Here is an 18,734-nt window from a genome sequence, read left to right as displayed (position 1 = left end):
CTTAGGGTTGGCTTAAATCTCTATGGCGTAATGACTTGATATCTTATTCGATATCTTACTAATATTATAAATGCGAATGTTTAGATGGATGTTTGTTTGCAGATATCTCCAGAACAGCTGGACGGATCTCGATGAAATTTGACATACACATAGAACATTTTCAGGAAGAACACATAGGCTACTGATTATCTTTTTTTTAACAATTCGCGGCGGAGTCGCGTGCGACAACTAGTGTTTCCATATTTGACAAAAGTAAACATTACAAAACGAACTTTGTATTTTGTTTAACAGACATGTTTATTTCTAGGCTCAGTGTTAAAAATTTATGCAAATCTATGACGTATCACAAGAATCCATGTAAATATACACAATTAGTTAACTTTGTCTGTTTGTATGTAAACATGTAACGTCATTTATTTGCGATTTTGCTTTAAATATCCAGTTTCTATTAATTTACTAGGACCTAAAGCATGGTAAATGCATACAGGCATATCATAGGCTTATCAGCTCACTGTACATCCCCACTAAGGGGCTCAGAGCCTACCCTAAATTAAGGGTGAATAGGCCAGTCAACCACGCTGGCCCAGTGCAGGTTGATTTCACAAATATCTTTGAATTTCTTCGCGGATATGTGCTGCATAACTATATTTCGCCGTAAGAACGTCGTATAAATGTACGTATGTAAATCGAAAATCACATTAGTACATGGCGGGATTCGAACCCAGGACTTGCAAATTTCAAGTGAAGTACTTTAACAGCCGGAGCCCTAATTTAGTCCTCTTTCCCTTACCGCCCTTTTTCTTATGAGAAAGGTTGGGGAGTGGAAGTGGACTTTCCGGATGAGAGGATACATGGAAAGAGAAATTGTTTTCTTTCTGTGCATCCTCTCCTCCGTCGATTAAAGATAGGCAACGCATATGCAATTGCGTATGTCTATGGGCAACGGTCACTTCGCTATTTCAGCGATTTTAGGTGGCCGCTCGCTCGTTTGCCACCTTATGATATAAAAAAAACACCTGAACCACCAACACTGTTACATAGTTCGAATAATGAAGTACGCAATATCTTGCCATCTCTTTCTTATTTGCTGATTTTCATTTCCAATACACGTGTAAAACCTGTATATACCAGCTCTTAAGTATAGTTTACAGGTAGTATTAGGACTTGTACGTTAAATTATGACGTAGTCAGCGAATAAAGTATGATATATTGATAAGTGACCGCTAATTTAAACAATGTTTATTTAAGATATTTCTCGCATAGAAGATATTGACAGAGTTTTCATTCATCTTCCTTTTGTTTCGTCTTCCCTACATCTCTATCAGACGTCATATGAAATCCCTTCTTACTATCGTAAAGGAGAAGGTTATCAATACGTCTGTATCTTTATTTATTTATGTTACTTCATAACTCTTCTCCTGGTTGTCAATTCTTCTTTTATTTGAAAGGTATTGCAAGTGATATGGTCCTGTTTTTTGCTAAATTAAAATCTGTTCAGTCGTTTTTGAGTTATTTTTAATAAACCAAAAAGTCAGTGAAAATTGTGACAATTTTACACAATCCCTACTTTCTTCGGTCTTTCTCTACCTTTGTAGCCATCCGCAAACAATCTTATTATTTTCTTGTTTATAAGATCATCCATCCCTATATGTAATTTAAAATAATTTCAATTCCAGGTTTTCTTGGTAAAAAGTATAATACTATCCAAACTTTAGAGACGCTCGAAAAATTTATTAATTAAAATTAAAATATTATTTATTTTTGAGTGTATGGTATTATATTTGTATAATGTAACATTTATATATATGTATGTATGTTTGTTTGTATGATAGTCGTGTGCTATCTAACAAATATTGAATTATCGCTATATTTACTGAGCTAAGTACTATAAAAGAGATAGCATCCACAAACAATAACAACTACGTATGACCCATACTATATTATGTTGTTATTATGAACATATTTACATATATATATCTTTATTGATCTATATATATTTATTGTTTTGATATAAGGGCACCTTTCACTTGACTTATTGTATTAATTTACATTGTTTATCACATGTTTGTTGTTATATTTATGGAATTTATTTATTTACGTAAGACAATTCAAAAACATATTTTAAACAAACATGTTCTGAATTTTTTTTTTATAACAGAAGGGGGCAAACGAGCAGCGGGAACACCGAGGTGTTCAACGACGCCCATGGACATCAGCAATACCAGAGGAACCGTAGATGCGTTGCTGGCCTTTGAGGTGGTGATAGGCTCGCTTGTTGTAGGACCCTAAGTTGTATTGGTTTGGAAATACCGCCGAGGACAGACCGTTCCACATCGAGTGTGCTGTGCGAGGCAAGTTGCGCGAGATTCGCACCGTTGTGGAATGCCAGCCATCCAGGTGGTGTGGATGGAACCTTTGCGATACTAAAATCATCTTACTAATATTATAAATGCGAATGTTTAGATGGATGTTTGTTGGATGATATCTCGAGAACGGCTGTATGGATCTCTGTGAAATTTGGCATACATATAGAACGTTGTCTGGAAGAACACATAGGATTAAGTTTTATTTAATTCCTAACGAACGGAGTCGCGGACGACAGCTAGTTTATAAATACTTAGAAGCCATTCGCAGCATGAAAATAGCTAAGAATGATTCATTTTTATACTGTATAATTGCACTGTTTTTTTTTATATCATTTCGTGGCAAACGAGCGAGCGGTCACCTGAAATCGCTGAAATAGCGAAGTGACCGTTGCCCATAGACATACGCATTTACATATGCGTTGCCTACCTTTAATCGATGGAGGGGAGGATGCACAGAAAGAAAAGATTTTCCCCTGCCATGCATCCTGTCATCCGGAAAGTCCGCTTCCACTTCCCATCCTTTCCTTACGAGAAAAAGGGTGGGAAGGAAAAGAAGACTAAATTAGGCCTCCAGGACGCAGTGTTTGTATGTATCAAAAAAAATCATAATGTCGTTTCATTTTACGAAAATGCAGTATTTATAATTTTTGTCTGTCCTTTTGTTTAATAATTACGTATAAATTTTTCTAATAACGAAATAAAGAATGGTCAATCTTTCAAAGAAAATGTCGATGAATTACGGCTTTTCTTCCTCATATTGCAAATCATCTTAAAAACATATTTGGAAATTTCAGACCTGAATAAAACGTGACGAAGCATTTCTTCCCTATAATGGATGAATAGATAAAGATTTATAATAAAAAATGGAAATAAAAGTATACCTTTTATTACCAAATAGTCTTTAGGAAAAACCTAGGTACAACAAACGTCGCTTTTTATCTCATTAGGTGGGAATAGAAGTGTAGGATACTCTAGTCAAAATACTTTGTTTCAAGTGACTAAACATTGTAATCAAATATTACTTTGGATCAGTCTTCGTCTTTATTTGAATAAGATTGCCTTTTCTTTTAATTTGAAGTAACCTAACCTTAATTTAAATAAATGAAAAAACTTGATTAGCTTTGATAGATGAAATAGCGCCATCTATTATCTGCGTTTTAAAACAGAGATTTTTTTGTTTTTATTTAAATTTAAATTAAATAATCTGTAATGTAACAATAGTTATCGCGAGTGAGATTTGAACTGATTCTTTTGCTTTTTTTGGGATTTCATCTCTCGTTCACAATACACAATTCACAGAACACTGTTTTACATAATTCTAGTCCTGACTTCGTAAATGTTTGGTAAACATTAAAATCTTTTAAAAATAGCAGACTAGCTGCAACCCGCGACTCCGTCTACGCGGAATTAAAATTAAACTTAATTAATAGCATATGTGTTCTTCCAGACTATGTTCTACATGCATACCAAATTTCAGCGAGTTCTTCACACGAACATCCATTCATCCATCCATCCATCTAAACATTCGCATTTATAATATTAGTAAGATACAAAAGAAACATACTTATCTCAATCTTTGATTATTTATAAAATGCGATATTTCTCGTAACGCGTAAGTTTTGTACAGACGTGATTTTTGTTATAAAATCTTTGATTTGTTTATGACATATGTCGACGGATTCGGAAGATGTTTGTACTTCTTAGTTGATCTCTACATGTAGAGTTTACGTTCATATCTTATTGTTCTGTGAAAACATATAATATAACATAGCGTGCGTTGAACCAAAGACATTAAACATATGTATCAACTAACCAACGTACGATCTTCCGCGTTGAATTAAAAAATACGAGTAAGTCTATGCGCTATTTTACATCTTACTATTTTACTAATATTATAAATGCGAATGTTTAAATGGATGGATGTTTGTTTGAAGGTATCTCTAGAACAGCTGAACGGATCTTGCAGGAATCTAGCATAGATGTAGAACATAGTCTGGAAGAACACATATATTAATTAAGTTTTTTCTTAATTTCGCGCGGAAGGAGTCGTGGTGTCGCCCACAACTCAATCCAAACGGTATAGGAAAGAAACATAATATGTAGTCTACGTATTCTTACAGACTATGTTCTACATCTATGCTAGATTTCTGCAAGATCCGTTCAGCTGTTATAGAGATACCTTCAAACAAACATGCAACTATCCATCCATCCAAATATTGTCATTTATAATATTAGTAAGATTAATTTATTTTTACATAATATATCTCTATTTTTATTTACTGTAGAGATTTGTAATTTACGTAAATTAAACTAAACGTAGGCAAACCTTATAAGTTTCATAAACAAATTTAATTGGGAAACAAATTTATACGTAAGAAGCCAATGATTGGAAACTTTTACTTTTTTAAGTTTCCAAGTTAGCTTTCTTACAATAAACTTTTACCCCTTGATTTGAAAAGAACTTTCCTTGTTTTTATACGTCTTTTTTTGTTGAACTTTTAAGGAATATGGAAAATTTTAAACTGCTTAAAGAAAATAATTATTTTAGTGTAAAAACTGGTTTCTTAAAGAGTTATGAATATTAAAAAAAGATTTTTTATTTAGGTAACTTAATAAAAAGTTTTCTAATTATGGATTGAAAAATTAAACAAATATTTAAGATCAAACTCTCTCTACATATTTATGCAATAAAAGAGTTTAAATTAATAATAATAAAACAAGATGTTTTCACGTCAAAAAATTAAAACTAGTCGCCCATTGCTCCAAATTTGACCATAGTTCTTTTTTTTATATCATTCATTTTATCATCAGCTGACTATACGTCCCCACCGAGGGGCTCGGAGCCTACCCTAAGTTAGGGGTGACTAGGCCATAGTCAACCACGCTAGCCAAGTGCGTGTTGGTTGACTTCACACATATCTTTGGATTTCTTCTCAGATATGTGCAAGTTGCATCACGATGTTTTCCTTCACCGTAAGAACGTCGGATAAATGTACATATGTAAATCCAAAGACACATTGGTACATGGCGGATTCGAATCCAGGACCTGCAAGTCAAGGGCTTGACCCCTGAGCCACCGACACTCAAATATTTCTAATACATTTTAAAAATATATTTATGCACATCTCTACATTATCTCTAACTGTGTCTTTCACGTTCATCTGAGACCCTAGTACGAATATTTATGACAAGCATCATCGTATCGCAATCGACAAAATTTATATTGTTCATCGTGCGTAAAGTACAACAAAAATGTCATACCAATTTTGACATAATGGACGATGATACTAACGCTTGGCGCTAACCTTCGTAATAGACCCACTAGCCCAATAAGGAGACTACTATTGTGGTTGGGTGTCAGATAATATATAAAACCTTTATGAGCCTAGAAAATGACAAACATACCAAGACAAATCTTACCATAATAATATTATAATTATGAATGTTAAGATGGATGGATGTTTGTTTGAAGATATCTCCGGAACTGCTGCATGGATTTAGCTGTTTATTGATATAGATGTAGAACATAGTCTGGACGAACACATAGGCTATTCAGTTTTTTAATTCCGCGCGGACGGAATCGCGGTCGACAGTTGATACAGTATAAAAAGGAATTTGTTATACTTTTTCTTCACAGCGGGACTAAACGTGTTAAGCTTTATTTATATAGAAAAATAAATTAAAATCGATTATACGATATAATTATAATATATTTATAATGAACATCGCTACGGTTAACTTTTTTTTACCAAAAGAAAAATCTAAATATTTATGTATTCAAATAGTCACATTTGTAGTCATTTTTATAATAATATGCAAATATATAAGATTTTATCAGTTATTTGACAGTATGCTTGCAGCATACATAAATACCTGAACACCATAACTTAGTTTACTTAATTTATAACACGGTATAGTGCTATCCAAACTATATAACGGCTCGGAATATCGCATGTGATGCTACGCTGAATATAACTTAGGTTAGTTAATGTATATCACGGTATAGTGCTATCCAAACTATATAACGGCTCGGAATATCGCTTGTGATGCTACGCAGAATATAACTTAGGTTAGTTAATTTATATCACTGTATAGTGCTATCCAAACTTTATAACGGCTCGAAACATCGCATGTGATGCTACGCAGTATATAACTTGGGTTAGTTAAATTATAACACGGTATAGTGCTATCCAAACTTTATAACGGCTCGGAATATCGCATGTGACGTTCCGCAGAACATACCTTAATGAACAAACAACAGAAACATAAGTCACACATATAATCTAGAGCATGAAAATAATTTATTATTGTAGCAAAAATGGTACAAAAATTATACTTGAGAAGGGACTTCCATTTCAGCATCCTATTGGGGCTTGTAGTAGCCAGAAACAGTAGTAATAGATTTCCATTTATCACATACCTGGCAAACCTATTCCACTATCGTAGATTTACGCATAAATGTTCGGTTTTAATTGACCTTAATACTGTTCTTAATTTGGGACATAAGTGGATGGGGTTGTAGACCACCTTTAGGTACACTTTTCTCCACTAATTGACTCACTTGGCACCCTACAACGCAGACATGCTTCAAGATATGCGAGCTATCATAAATTTTGAATCTTATAATGCGATGGGAGTTAAGTTAAAATTCTAAGTCGGTTGCAATCACTTGACATTTAATATTTCTTTTCGAATTAGACCATACAAATGTTTAATTTCAAATAATCAATTAATTAATGTATCTAGTAATTAATTTAAAATAGAAATAAAATAACTGACTGATACTGAGGGTCAACTCAAATCAGCCACCAAATTCCATTTCAAATGAACGCCTAAATAGCGGCCATTAGGTTTTCCAAATTTTCGTCAAAATGTTTGTGGAAATTGTGAATTAAAGTGGAGTGAAATTGTTTTAAAAATTATAAATAAATAAAGTGAGAAAAAGTGCTATTCCAATTTATGAATTTACCACCAGCGTAATGTTTTGTTGGCTTTGGTTTGGAATAAGGAATATATAAGGCTCCATGAATAAGTTACTTTCAAGGTATCGCCGTTAGGTGGCGTTGACTACAATTGTGCTTATAATCTTACTAATACTATAAATGCGAAAGTTTGGATGGATGAATGGATATTTGTTAGAAAGGTTCAACGGACCTTTATGAAATTTAGCATAGATGTAAAACAGTCTGGAAGAACTTAGGCTACTATGTTTTTTTTATTTTAATTCCGTACCTACGAATATACAAAATTTCAATGTTAAATAATTTTTAATTAGTGGAAATAAAGCTTAAGAAATTCTCTATAAAACATATAAATAAAACTAATTTGAAATTAATTGAATATAATTAAATCTAATAAATAAAAAAATGCTAATGTTATTAAAACTATGCGCCACTGGTGTTGAAAATAATTGTTTATGTTTGTCTCAAATTAATTTTATAAATTCTTTGAGAAATTTATAAAAACATTCCTTTTTCAATACATATATTTTAATTTGAAACTGATTCACGGTTGTATTGTTATGTAAAAATATTTATTTTTATATTGGAGAGATATTCCTTGCTCCAAATTTATGAACTGGACTGAGTTGTTTCGGGACCTAGACACTTATTTTTTTCTTTGTAAGGTGGCAAGCAAGCAACCAATTGGCCAAAATAGCTAAGCGATCGCTGCCTAAAGATATCTGCAATTGTAGATGCCTTTCCTACCTTTTATCGACAGGGAAATGGACATAGAAATAGGATATTTTTCCTTCCTTCCATCCCTTCTGCACCAATTCCACTTGAATCCTTCCTATGATTTCCTTGCAAGAAAATGAGATATATTTTGCGATTTAACTTTAATTTAACGCTTTATCTTACTAATTTAATTAATTTTGGTTAATTATATTTTTTATCAGTCAAAATATAACAAAATAAATAGTTATTTTTTTAATTTTTAATAAATCTCTCTTTATTTTTATAATAAAAACATATCATTAAAATATTAAAAAAAACACTGATATTAATCCTTAATGTCATATATAATGTGTTCAATAAATCCAATTAATTGTCATTAAATAAGAAAAAAAGGGAATAAATTAGTATAATTTTTAAATAAAAATAATTTTGCAGACTTTAGGACATTTAAACTATATATATAAAAATCAATTGCTGTTCGTTAGTCTCACTAAAACTGGAGAACGGCTGAACGGATTTATCTTGTCTATGTTGGTGAAGGTCTAGGTAAGGTTTAAAAGGTGAGAAAAATTCTAATGATTACCGGGAGGTAATTAAGTTTTTTTTTCATTCCACGCGGACGTAGTTGTGTGCGACAGCTAGTTATAAATAAAACTAAAACTAACCCTGTAAAATTATAATTGTACAAAAAATATATTGTTAGGGAAAAGCTTATTTGATATATAAATTGCAAAATTTTGCCACACATTTTTTATTGGTTATTAGCACGCCAAAAACCAATTTCTTTTTTAGTTCCAAACTAATATTTTGCTCTAATTAAGTAATAATACTTAATTTATACTAATTATTATAATAAACGATTATATTTCAATGTAATGTAAAGGCGTTCTAAGATTTATAAATAACAAAATAGCTAATTCCAATACTTTAATATTTGTTCCCATTTTTTTGGGGCGTAAAACGGAAAAGAATTTTTATATTACATTTAGGATTAAAGTCATTAAATCAGATTAATCCATGAATCATCTAAAGATTTTAACTAGAAACATATTTAAAATATTTTTATCGCAAATATAATTAACCCAATTTATCAAAACTCAAAATGAAAGTGTAATACTGAAAATTTTTAATTATATACTCACCAAATCACTTATAGGATCACCATCGTCTTCGTCCCGTTGGAGACACATCCAGGAATCACAGATTGTATATCAATAAATATTTATTATTAAAACACAAAATAATTAACTTCTATAGTAAAGTGTGGGCCCGCGGATGGTGCCCTGCGGCACACCTCTCCGATGCTCTTGAAATGACTGAAGCTATACAGCTCAGATGTTTTGAATACAATCTGTAACAGAAAAGAAAAACAATAATAATCCTTAGTGTTATATACTGCGTTCTTATGTGGTCAATTTAGATTATTGTTGGTGAACGTTTCTATCGAATGCATTTTATAAAACTAACGTAGTCAAATTCAACGCAGAGTTACTTCTAGTTGATACTTCTACGATTGAACCATGAATTACAAACTGACAGAATACACACTTGAAATAAAATAACTAACACGCAGACTCTTAAGCGCACTTCACCCTTATGTTAACTCTTTACCCGACGGAATAGCAAAATTGTATGCAATTTTCATAGAAATTAGGCAAAAAGATTTGACTTAACTGGTTGACTTGATGGAAAGAATATGAAAAGGACCAGATGATCGTCAAGTTTTTTTTTGACAAACCTTCATCTGCATTATAATATATTCGTAGGTCCAAAGCCTTCCGTAGAGATTTTAGAATTCCAATTAGTAGAAAATTAACTTAACTTGTAGGTACACAAGATTCTTGCATAACAGATTTAGCCAATAGGTATATGCTAAAGTGCTTTAAACCTCAACAATGTTGGTGATAAATTTTTGCATTCACTTGCATAACATTATAAATATACGCGACCATAGATGTACTTAAGAATTTGTTTACGAATAAAAATTATATGTACGACATAAAGAACCCTTCGCTAACGTTTAATTCTCACGTATAACTAAGCCAACAATACGGTATAACAAAAACAAATAATTTTATTTTTAAATACTGTCGCGCGATCCTGGCCTATGACTAATGTGGTTGAATTAAAACTAAACTAACAACTATAAAGAGTTTATTGTAATCTGAACTCTAATACGTAAGAATTTGATTGCATATTTGAATAACATTCGTCCGAACATTGGACGTTTTAGATTTATCAAACAGTTTTAGTTCAACGCAACACCAAAAGGCAACATCGCCGTGAAAGTAAATATTTTGTTTCTATACAGCCGTGAAGGTTGGTAAGGTGTTCGATTCTGAAATAATAAATAATTATAAATGCTATATTTTTAAAATCTCGACCATTGTACCGTGTCAAGAATTAAAAACACATCGACCCAATCGTTTGGGATGTGTTCTGAACCAACGATGATTTGTGGAATTCGGCATTGACATATCAAAATGAAGAGACGTAACGTAACGTAAGTAAGCCATTAATTATAAAGAATAGACAGAGATTAAAGATTTTTAATTTCTACACCACGTAATATTTTTATTTATCAACAACAACTATTTAGAGGTGTTTCAACTATGAATTACCATGACCCTTATTGGTTGTTATGATCCTCGGGGTGGCAACGCGGGCAAAAAGGAATCCTTACAAGCCTTTGCAATATTAACCCGCTTCCATTGTGTAAAACCTTAGAAAAATGACCCAAAAAATGGGATCTATAGCCAAAATTCTAAACTACTTTGAACATGTACAGGCTAGGTTAGGTTGGATGTCATATTTTCGATAAAGGAATCCGTGGTCGTAGACTACCCAGATGGATGAAATACACAAAAATAGCTCTATTAAGAACGTCCCAAAAGAAACGTACATAACAATATATTCTAACTGATAATGAATGTTAAAGGTGTTTAACAGTGGTAAAGCCCGCTTTAACATCTTCGCATGAATCGGCCCGGCTCGCCCGGGTAAATACCACGACCACACAGAAGACAGGCGTTGAAGTGGAAGCAATTCCGCGTTTCGTCTGATGAGTGTGCGTCCCGGAGGCCTAATTTAGTCCTCTTTCTCTTCCTACCGTTTTTCTTATAAGGAAAGGATGGGAAGTGAAAGTGGACTTTCCGGATGAGAGGATGCATGGAAAGGGAAAATGTTTTCTTTCTGTGCATCCTCTCCTCCGTCCGATTAAAGGTAGGCAACGTATATGCAATTGCGTATATCTATGGGCAACGGTCACTTCGCTATTTCAGCGATTTCAGGTGGCCGCTCGCTCGTTTGCCACCATTATGATATAATAAGGTGTCAAACGTTATAATTGTATAGAACTGAGAATAACTTTCGTTAAGTCACGTTACTGTTGTGCGTCAGTCCCATAATTTTTTGAATTTAGCTATAGATCGCTTCGAAGCGAATGCCCTTTGTCCAGGCCTCCTGAGTCACGACAATCACATGACTTATCAAAGGTTATTGCCAGTCCCGTACATCTTTGAAGTTCGTTATGGAATCGCTGCGAAGCGAATGCACTTAGTCTAACCCCTCTGATTGGTTATAATCACGGTCTCTGTATCAGACTACAGAAATAGCGTTGTTTACATATAAGCAACGGCAATCTGTAGTTGTCAAATAGTAGGTAGGTTGTGTTACATATGTTATGATTTGTATGTGTTTGTTTTGCAAGCGGGGGCCCGCGTGTCACGCCCGAATGTATCGGGTGCCAGCCAAAACATGGATTGTTTCCAATTCCAGTTGAGTCATCGCTCTCTGATCGCATCATAGGGATATAATTTAAAATTAAAAAATGACACTTTACTATGAAAGTACGGTAAGAACAACTTACAAGTTATTGTTGACGCTTTTCTCTTGAATCGACTGTCGTCCAAGCAAAGCAAAACGACTATGATATGATTGTTCAATTGTTTCCTATAATATATAAAATAAGAGCACTCTTTTGACTAATTCTCTATTACATTAACAACACAAGGAATATAAAAAAATCGGTGGTTACTGTGAAAGTTTTATTTTTGTACATCGCAAAAATCGGTATTTTTTAATTTATAAAAGCGCCACCTAGTAGAAAGTACCAAAACTACTTACATTTGATTAGATCATTCACTGCCATCTATGGGTAAAATAATAAAACGCTTAATTTTTTTCCGCCGCGTCACGCCTGTTGCATACGGCGAGGCAATTGTTTACACAACACAAAAGACCCCTGTTTGTTTTTCGCTAGACGTTTCCTGGTTTGTTTTGTGTGTACTCATTCTATAGTGTTTGCGTGTGTGTCTGTGTGCATGTTTTCACAGCCGTTTGTATAGAGGACGATATACTAAGTGTTGTTGTTTGTGTGGAACGGCCAATAAATTGGACGTCTGCTCAACTACGGAGATGTGTTCCGTAGACAATCGTAATATGACATCAGAATTGATAATTTCCTTTCTTAAAATCTTTTTCACGCAATCTTAATACAAATATTACACTATTTTTCATTATAACTGTGGTGAAATACAGCTTAAAAAAATCTAGAAAAATGTGTATTTTAAACTGCACCTAATTAGCTTAAAGATTATAATAAAACATTAATGAAAAAAAACTAATACCAGTCACTCGTAAAAAAATAAAATTGTTATATTTAGCAAGAATCAAATTAAAAAACTTTTGTAATACTCAAATAGCTGTACTATAAACTCGTTAGTAGAGAAATTTTTTTATAAAAATGTTATTAGTATTATAAAAAACAAATCGCGAAATCTTTGAGTTTTCACAAACATTAAGATAAGACTAAATATGTTTTTAAACAAACATAAATCGTATCAAATACTTATCTTACTGAGAATTCATTAATTGTGCAATATTGTAAAACTCATTCATGATACTGTTTAGGTCCTCTTAATTAAATTACCTACATCCATGATTCATTGAAGAAATACTTATATTAAAACATGTTTAACTTCATTTTTAAAGTAAAAGAAATACGTCATCATCACCAACCTGCCCTTTTCTCTATTGAAGGTCGGCACAGTTTGTACTCCATACATCTCTATCAGCCGTCATATCTGAGTCTACCCCCTTCCTACGCGTATCCTCTTTCACACAGTCATTCCATACTTTTTTTGGTCTTCTTCTACCCTTGTAGCCATCCACATTCAATCTCATTGCTTTTTTGCTTATATCATCATCATGTCTTCGCATAACATGTCCAAACCACGCTAATCTTTTACTTCTCAATTTCTCGATCACTGGCGCTACTTTCAAACTTCCTCTAATATACACATTTTTAATTTTATCCTTCCTTGTCACACCACACATCCATATTAGCATACGCATTTCAGCTACATGAAATCTTCTTTTATTTATTTATTTTAATTGGTACACAAAACAGCTTAACACCATTTACATATTAAAATAAATGAAGTAATATTAAGGATCTAGGTTATAAGCCAAAGTAAATGTACACAACATGATTATACAAATGTAAAAAGAACGAAAAGAGCAGATTAAACACTTAAAAATTAATTATGTATACTTAAATTTAAACTGTTACAATTATGGGGGTTAATAAAAATCATGAAAATGAAGGGATGAGGAAAACTAGACATTGTTACTGCAGTATTTTTGAGACAGCATTTGAGATTTCTTTCATCCGAAAGATAGGGAAAGACGTGAGAAAATATTAATATTTTTGCTTATTATACAAGTATTTGAAAAAAAATTTACCAACAAATAGTCTGGTCTGGTCACTGGCTTAAATCTATAGCCCTCACCTCATTACTTAGTTCAAGCCTGCTAAAAATTTTTGCAAATATTTACAGCATCAAGATATTTTAATTCACCGAAACTTCGTATAAATACACTTTTAATATAAAACAACGCTGTATATCATAAGGAGAATTAAATCAAAACGTATAGATTTCAAATCTTAATGCTTAACCAGAGCCCAATCTATAGTCTTGACCTTACAAATCGGATCAAACATAAAGAAATTATAGGCATGTAACCTCTTTTTACCGAATATTTGGTCCTTCCATCTAAAGCTAAAGTATGTATTTATTTTTAGAAATTAACAATTAGAATCCTTTGGCGAGTGACGTGCTTTCGTTACAAAGTCAAGTGTCAGAATGATTAGTGAGGGGACATAAAAGTCGACATTTTCGTAAGGCTAGTGTTGCGACAGTAAAACGGTATAGTCGGATTTTCTTCCTAACATTATGGATACGTCTCAGCTGTATAGCTTCTCAAGATTTTATTAAACATAGTTATATAATGAATTCGCAACGCTTCGGGTTAGTTCGCACGCATTGCGCTCGCGGTTGTGAAATGCGAACGATTTTCCCATTGCTCATTGTTTTGCTGTAAACAAATATTGCATAAATATAGCTATTGTCTATTTATATACTAGATCTTAGGTAGTTAACCAGTAGTGTTATACTTTAGTAAGTTTATTTTTTTTATATCATAAGGTGGCAAACGAGCGAGCGGCCACCTGAAATCGCTGCAATTGGATATGCGTTGCCTACCTTTCATCGACGGAGGAGAGGACGCACAGAAAGAAAAAATTTCCATGCATCCCCTCATCCGTAAAGTCCACTTCCCATTCTTTCCTAAGAAGAAAAAGGGTGGGAAGAGAAAGAGGAGTAAATTACGCCTCCGGGACACTCATCAGACTGTACGTGGAATTGCTTCCACTTGACGCCTGTCTTCTGTATGATCGTGGTATTTCACCGGGCGGGCCGGGACAATTCCTGCGAAGATGTTAAAGCGGGCTCTACCACTGTTAAACTGTTCTACTAGCTTTCAAGACCGACTGCAAAAAATCCAAGTATTTCCCTCTTGGGAATGATGAGGAAATGATGGACGATTTCCAACCTCAGTTATTAAGTTAAAAAGTCATATTGGTACAAAGATGGAAAAGACTTACTTGGATGTTCATAGATTTAAATATGTTGCCATGTCAGTTTTTCTGGCCATTTTTTATGACGTACTGGCTGTCGCCCGTGACTCTATCGATGTGGATTAAAAAAAAGTAGCCTTTGTGTTCTTCCAGACTATGATCTAGATCGATGCCTTTCAGCGAGATGCATGCAGCCGAGCCGACCTTCAAACAAACATCCATCTAAACTTTCGCATTTATAATATTAGTAAGATGTAGAATAAGATATAGGTGTCTTCAAGACAAGAATGAAAAGGCTTTTAATTTACGTCCACGCATTGCAGAAAATGTAAATGTATAGAGAGAAAGAAAATAGTCACCACACCTATTGTAATATACATACAAAATTATTTAAATTCATACAAGTGTTCATAATCGGTACTATCAAAGGTACTTAAGAGTATTAGAATGAGATAGATGTATTGCATGTGAATTGTATAGAAAGGGAAAGAAGATATGACGTCATAACGTGGACGTGTTTGTCGAAAACAAATATTGACTGCTGATATGATAAAGAGTGGGAGTCGACATGCGTTTGTTTAATGAAAGTGTCTATGGGCAATATATAATCTATAGTCTATACATATTAAATAAAATCCGTGTATTGTGTATGTAACAGGAGGGGGCAAACGGACAGCGGGAACACCGAGGTGTTCAACGACGCCCATGGACATCAGCAATACCAGTTTCTTCGCTTTTATCGCTTCTTGAAGGACCCTAACTACCTACAGAGTGTAGGTTTCTTAAACTAAATTAACTCTAAGGGGATCACAACTGATTTTTTATATTCTTCTTTCACGTCGTTGCAGTCTTTTCAGACTGGTCGTGGTCATCAAGTATTAGTAACCGCCAGCGCCGCCACTCCTCCCTAGTCGCTGACTTTATAGTATATTGGTGTAGGGGGAGATCTAAAGCTGCTGTGATTGGATCGGTCCACCTCATGCGCGATCTTTTTTATATTATAATGTGCTAAACAACCAAAAGGCCACCTACAGACTACAATTGCAAATGAATTTCCCACCTTTCACTGTTAGGAAGAAAATCCGAAAATGTGGCAGTGTATTGACCCAACACTAGCCTCACTAAAATGTCGACGTTTGTGTTCCCTCACTATTCATTCTGACACTGGACTTTGTAACGAAAGCACGTCATTCGCGCCAAAAAAATCTAATTAAGATTTATAGATAAGAAGATTCTAGAAAGAAGATCCATTTTATGCGTTCCTTTCTGCACCAAAACCACTTTCCCTTCCCATTTTTTCCTTAAGAAAAGCATCTGGCAAACTCAATCATCACATGAAACGCGGAATTGCTTCCATTTGAGGTATGTCTTGTGTGGTCGCAGTATTTCAACGATAGTGCCCATTCTTGCACCCCACAAATATTGCCGATGTGGGATCTACCACTTTTAGCATTAGGAGTTCCTTAGTAAAGAATTATATTAACAAACAATAAGTATACTTTAAGTAACGATATAGCAATTCTGAGTATGACAGTTATTTAATTATATTTATTATCGATAAGGAAAAGTATTTACTTATCAAAGCAATTGGTCTTTAAATAGAAAATATACTGAATCGGTGCCTTTTGAAACATGAATCATGTATGTCTTTATCGATTAACTTACTTCTTACTAATATTATAAATGCGAATTAAAAATTGGATGGATGTTTGAAGATATCTCCAGAACCGCTGAATGGATCTTGATGTAATTTGGCACACATATAGGATAAAGTCTAGAAGAACACATAGGCTACTTATTATGTATTTTTTTAATTCGTTGTGGACTGTGTCGCAGGCGGCAGCTTGTATAGCAATTTAATAGGGTGGATTATATAGTAATTGGCCGCTTAACATGATGGACACAAACATAATAATTATCTTAATTGAGGAATTTATTTATAATCTATTAATTAACCATATGTGAAATTTAATAACTTCAAAAATTTTCAGCATCTCCTAAATTGTATCTGATTAGCCGTGAATTTCTGTGACCATCTTTGTATAAAACATATCGTCATTCCTGCCATCTTCTAATGCCTCTCCATTACTGGAGTTTGGCCGTCAGCTCAGCGAACCCTTTCCTGTCTTGTGCCAAGCGAAAAAGTTGGTCAACGCTGGCAATATTGGTCAATTCCCGAATGTTTCTCATCCACGACTTTCTCCTCCTACCAACTCGTCTTCTGCCTGCGATTTTGCCCATCATTATGAATTGAAAAAGTTCATATTTTTCGTAGACATGGCCCAAATATGCAACTTTTCTCTTTTTGAAGGTCTGCAATAATTCGCGTTTTTTGTCGACCCGCTGGAGGACTCGCACATTGGAAATCTCTGTTCAGCTTATGCTTAGCATTCTACGGTAGCACCATATCTCGAAAGCTTCGAGGAACTTCTGTGTTGGCTTTCAATGTCCAGGCTTCGCTACCGTATAATGACATGATCTTTAATATTACAGAAATAACACCATATATTTTAAACGAGTATATGTTGAACCGATATTTTCCAAAATCGGTTAGGTCACTATAAATTGGAAAAACCATCAAATTTCAGATGTTCAGTTCAGTTCAGATGATAAAACATATCATCATTGTTAATAACGGGGTAAGCGAGGCGCGGGAGCGGGAGTGGGGAGACGAATCGGAGCCCGCCGCTGCGCTTGCGACGTCAGATGCAATAATGTAATGATTAGAAGAAACAACGTGTTATTTTTTGTAAAAGTGCAAATTTAGAAATACAATCAATTTAAGAAGAAATCGTAATTTTATTTACATCTTTAACATTGGTGACTCCGACGACGTGATATATATTGGGTGATTTCGAAAATTAATCTTCGCAATAATATATCACCGCAACGAATCGACGTGACCTTCGGACGTTGAAGGACAAAGGTTGGAGGACAACATCTACTCGTACCCGACGACACTGCTGGTGCCTGCATATCCTGCCGGCAGATGCTATACAGAAGTCGTTGTGGAAGTGGAGCAGTTACCTGCGTTTGGATCTCGACGTGGAAGGACGTTCAGAACAAATACACGCATTGGGTTTAGATTGAAATCCTAAGTCGGCAGACAACTATTGAATTACTGCATCGGAGCTCGACAAAGGAAGTAACAATTTATTTAATTACCCACTTGAAATTTAAAAAAAAAATATATATTTAGAGTTTTTGAATTTAATTGCCTCTGTTTGTTTATCTAAAGTAAAATCGAATTAATAACTAAATTTGCACACAATTATACGCCTATACATATTAAAAATATCGTATGTAAACGATATTAAATTACGTAATTTTTCATAGCTACCTGCTTAATGTGCAGCATTTTAAGGGATTTGGCTGTTTAATATTAAGTAATACGAATTCGCCTTCCCGAATATTGCATCTACATACAGCTAGGTACAGTATAAAAAAAATCTCGCATAACTTCTCCTTTGTTATTGTTTTTACTAATTCATTGTTTACATTGTTTGACCTACTAAGCTTTATTTACAATTGGTATTATTTTCATAACTTTACTAGTTGCTTTAAAACAATTAAGATCATAGCAAACTCGTAAACCGTAAATTATCAATAGCAGTTAGTTTAATAGTATATGCCGACTATTACAGCAGCCGCCAGATTCTGCGTACCGCCGCGCATCTTCCTGCCGGACATCCGAGTGCGCTTCACTGTCATCGCAGCACCGCGACGCCGCGCCGGCGCCGGTATCAGCTGACGGACCGGTTTGCTGCTGTT

At 34.0% G+C, this 18,734-nt stretch overlaps 1 protein-coding gene across 1 annotated transcript in view; it reads right to left on the bottom strand.

The window, feature by feature from the left end:
* FoxP (forkhead box transcription factor P) overlaps nucleotides 1-18,734 on the bottom strand; it is a 64,712-nt gene that overhangs the window by 30,069 nt on the left and 15,909 nt on the right. The window contains exon 2 of the mRNA XM_013313336.1: nucleotides 9,187-9,395. Within this exon, the coding sequence (XP_013168790.1) occupies nucleotides 9,187-9,234 (48 nt within the window). The 5' untranslated portion in view covers nucleotides 9,235-9,395. The remainder of the gene's footprint in view (nucleotides 1-9,186; nucleotides 9,396-18,734) is intronic.

This window comes from Papilio xuthus, unplaced genomic scaffold, assembly GCF_000836235.2.
Source record: "Papilio xuthus unplaced genomic scaffold, Pxut_1.1 DF827570.1, whole genome shotgun sequence".
NCBI classification, from domain to species: domain Eukaryota; kingdom Metazoa; phylum Arthropoda; class Insecta; order Lepidoptera; family Papilionidae; genus Papilio; species Papilio xuthus.
The sequence above is the reverse complement of the archived record's forward strand: the minus strand, read 5'-3'. Positions and strand labels throughout refer to the sequence as shown.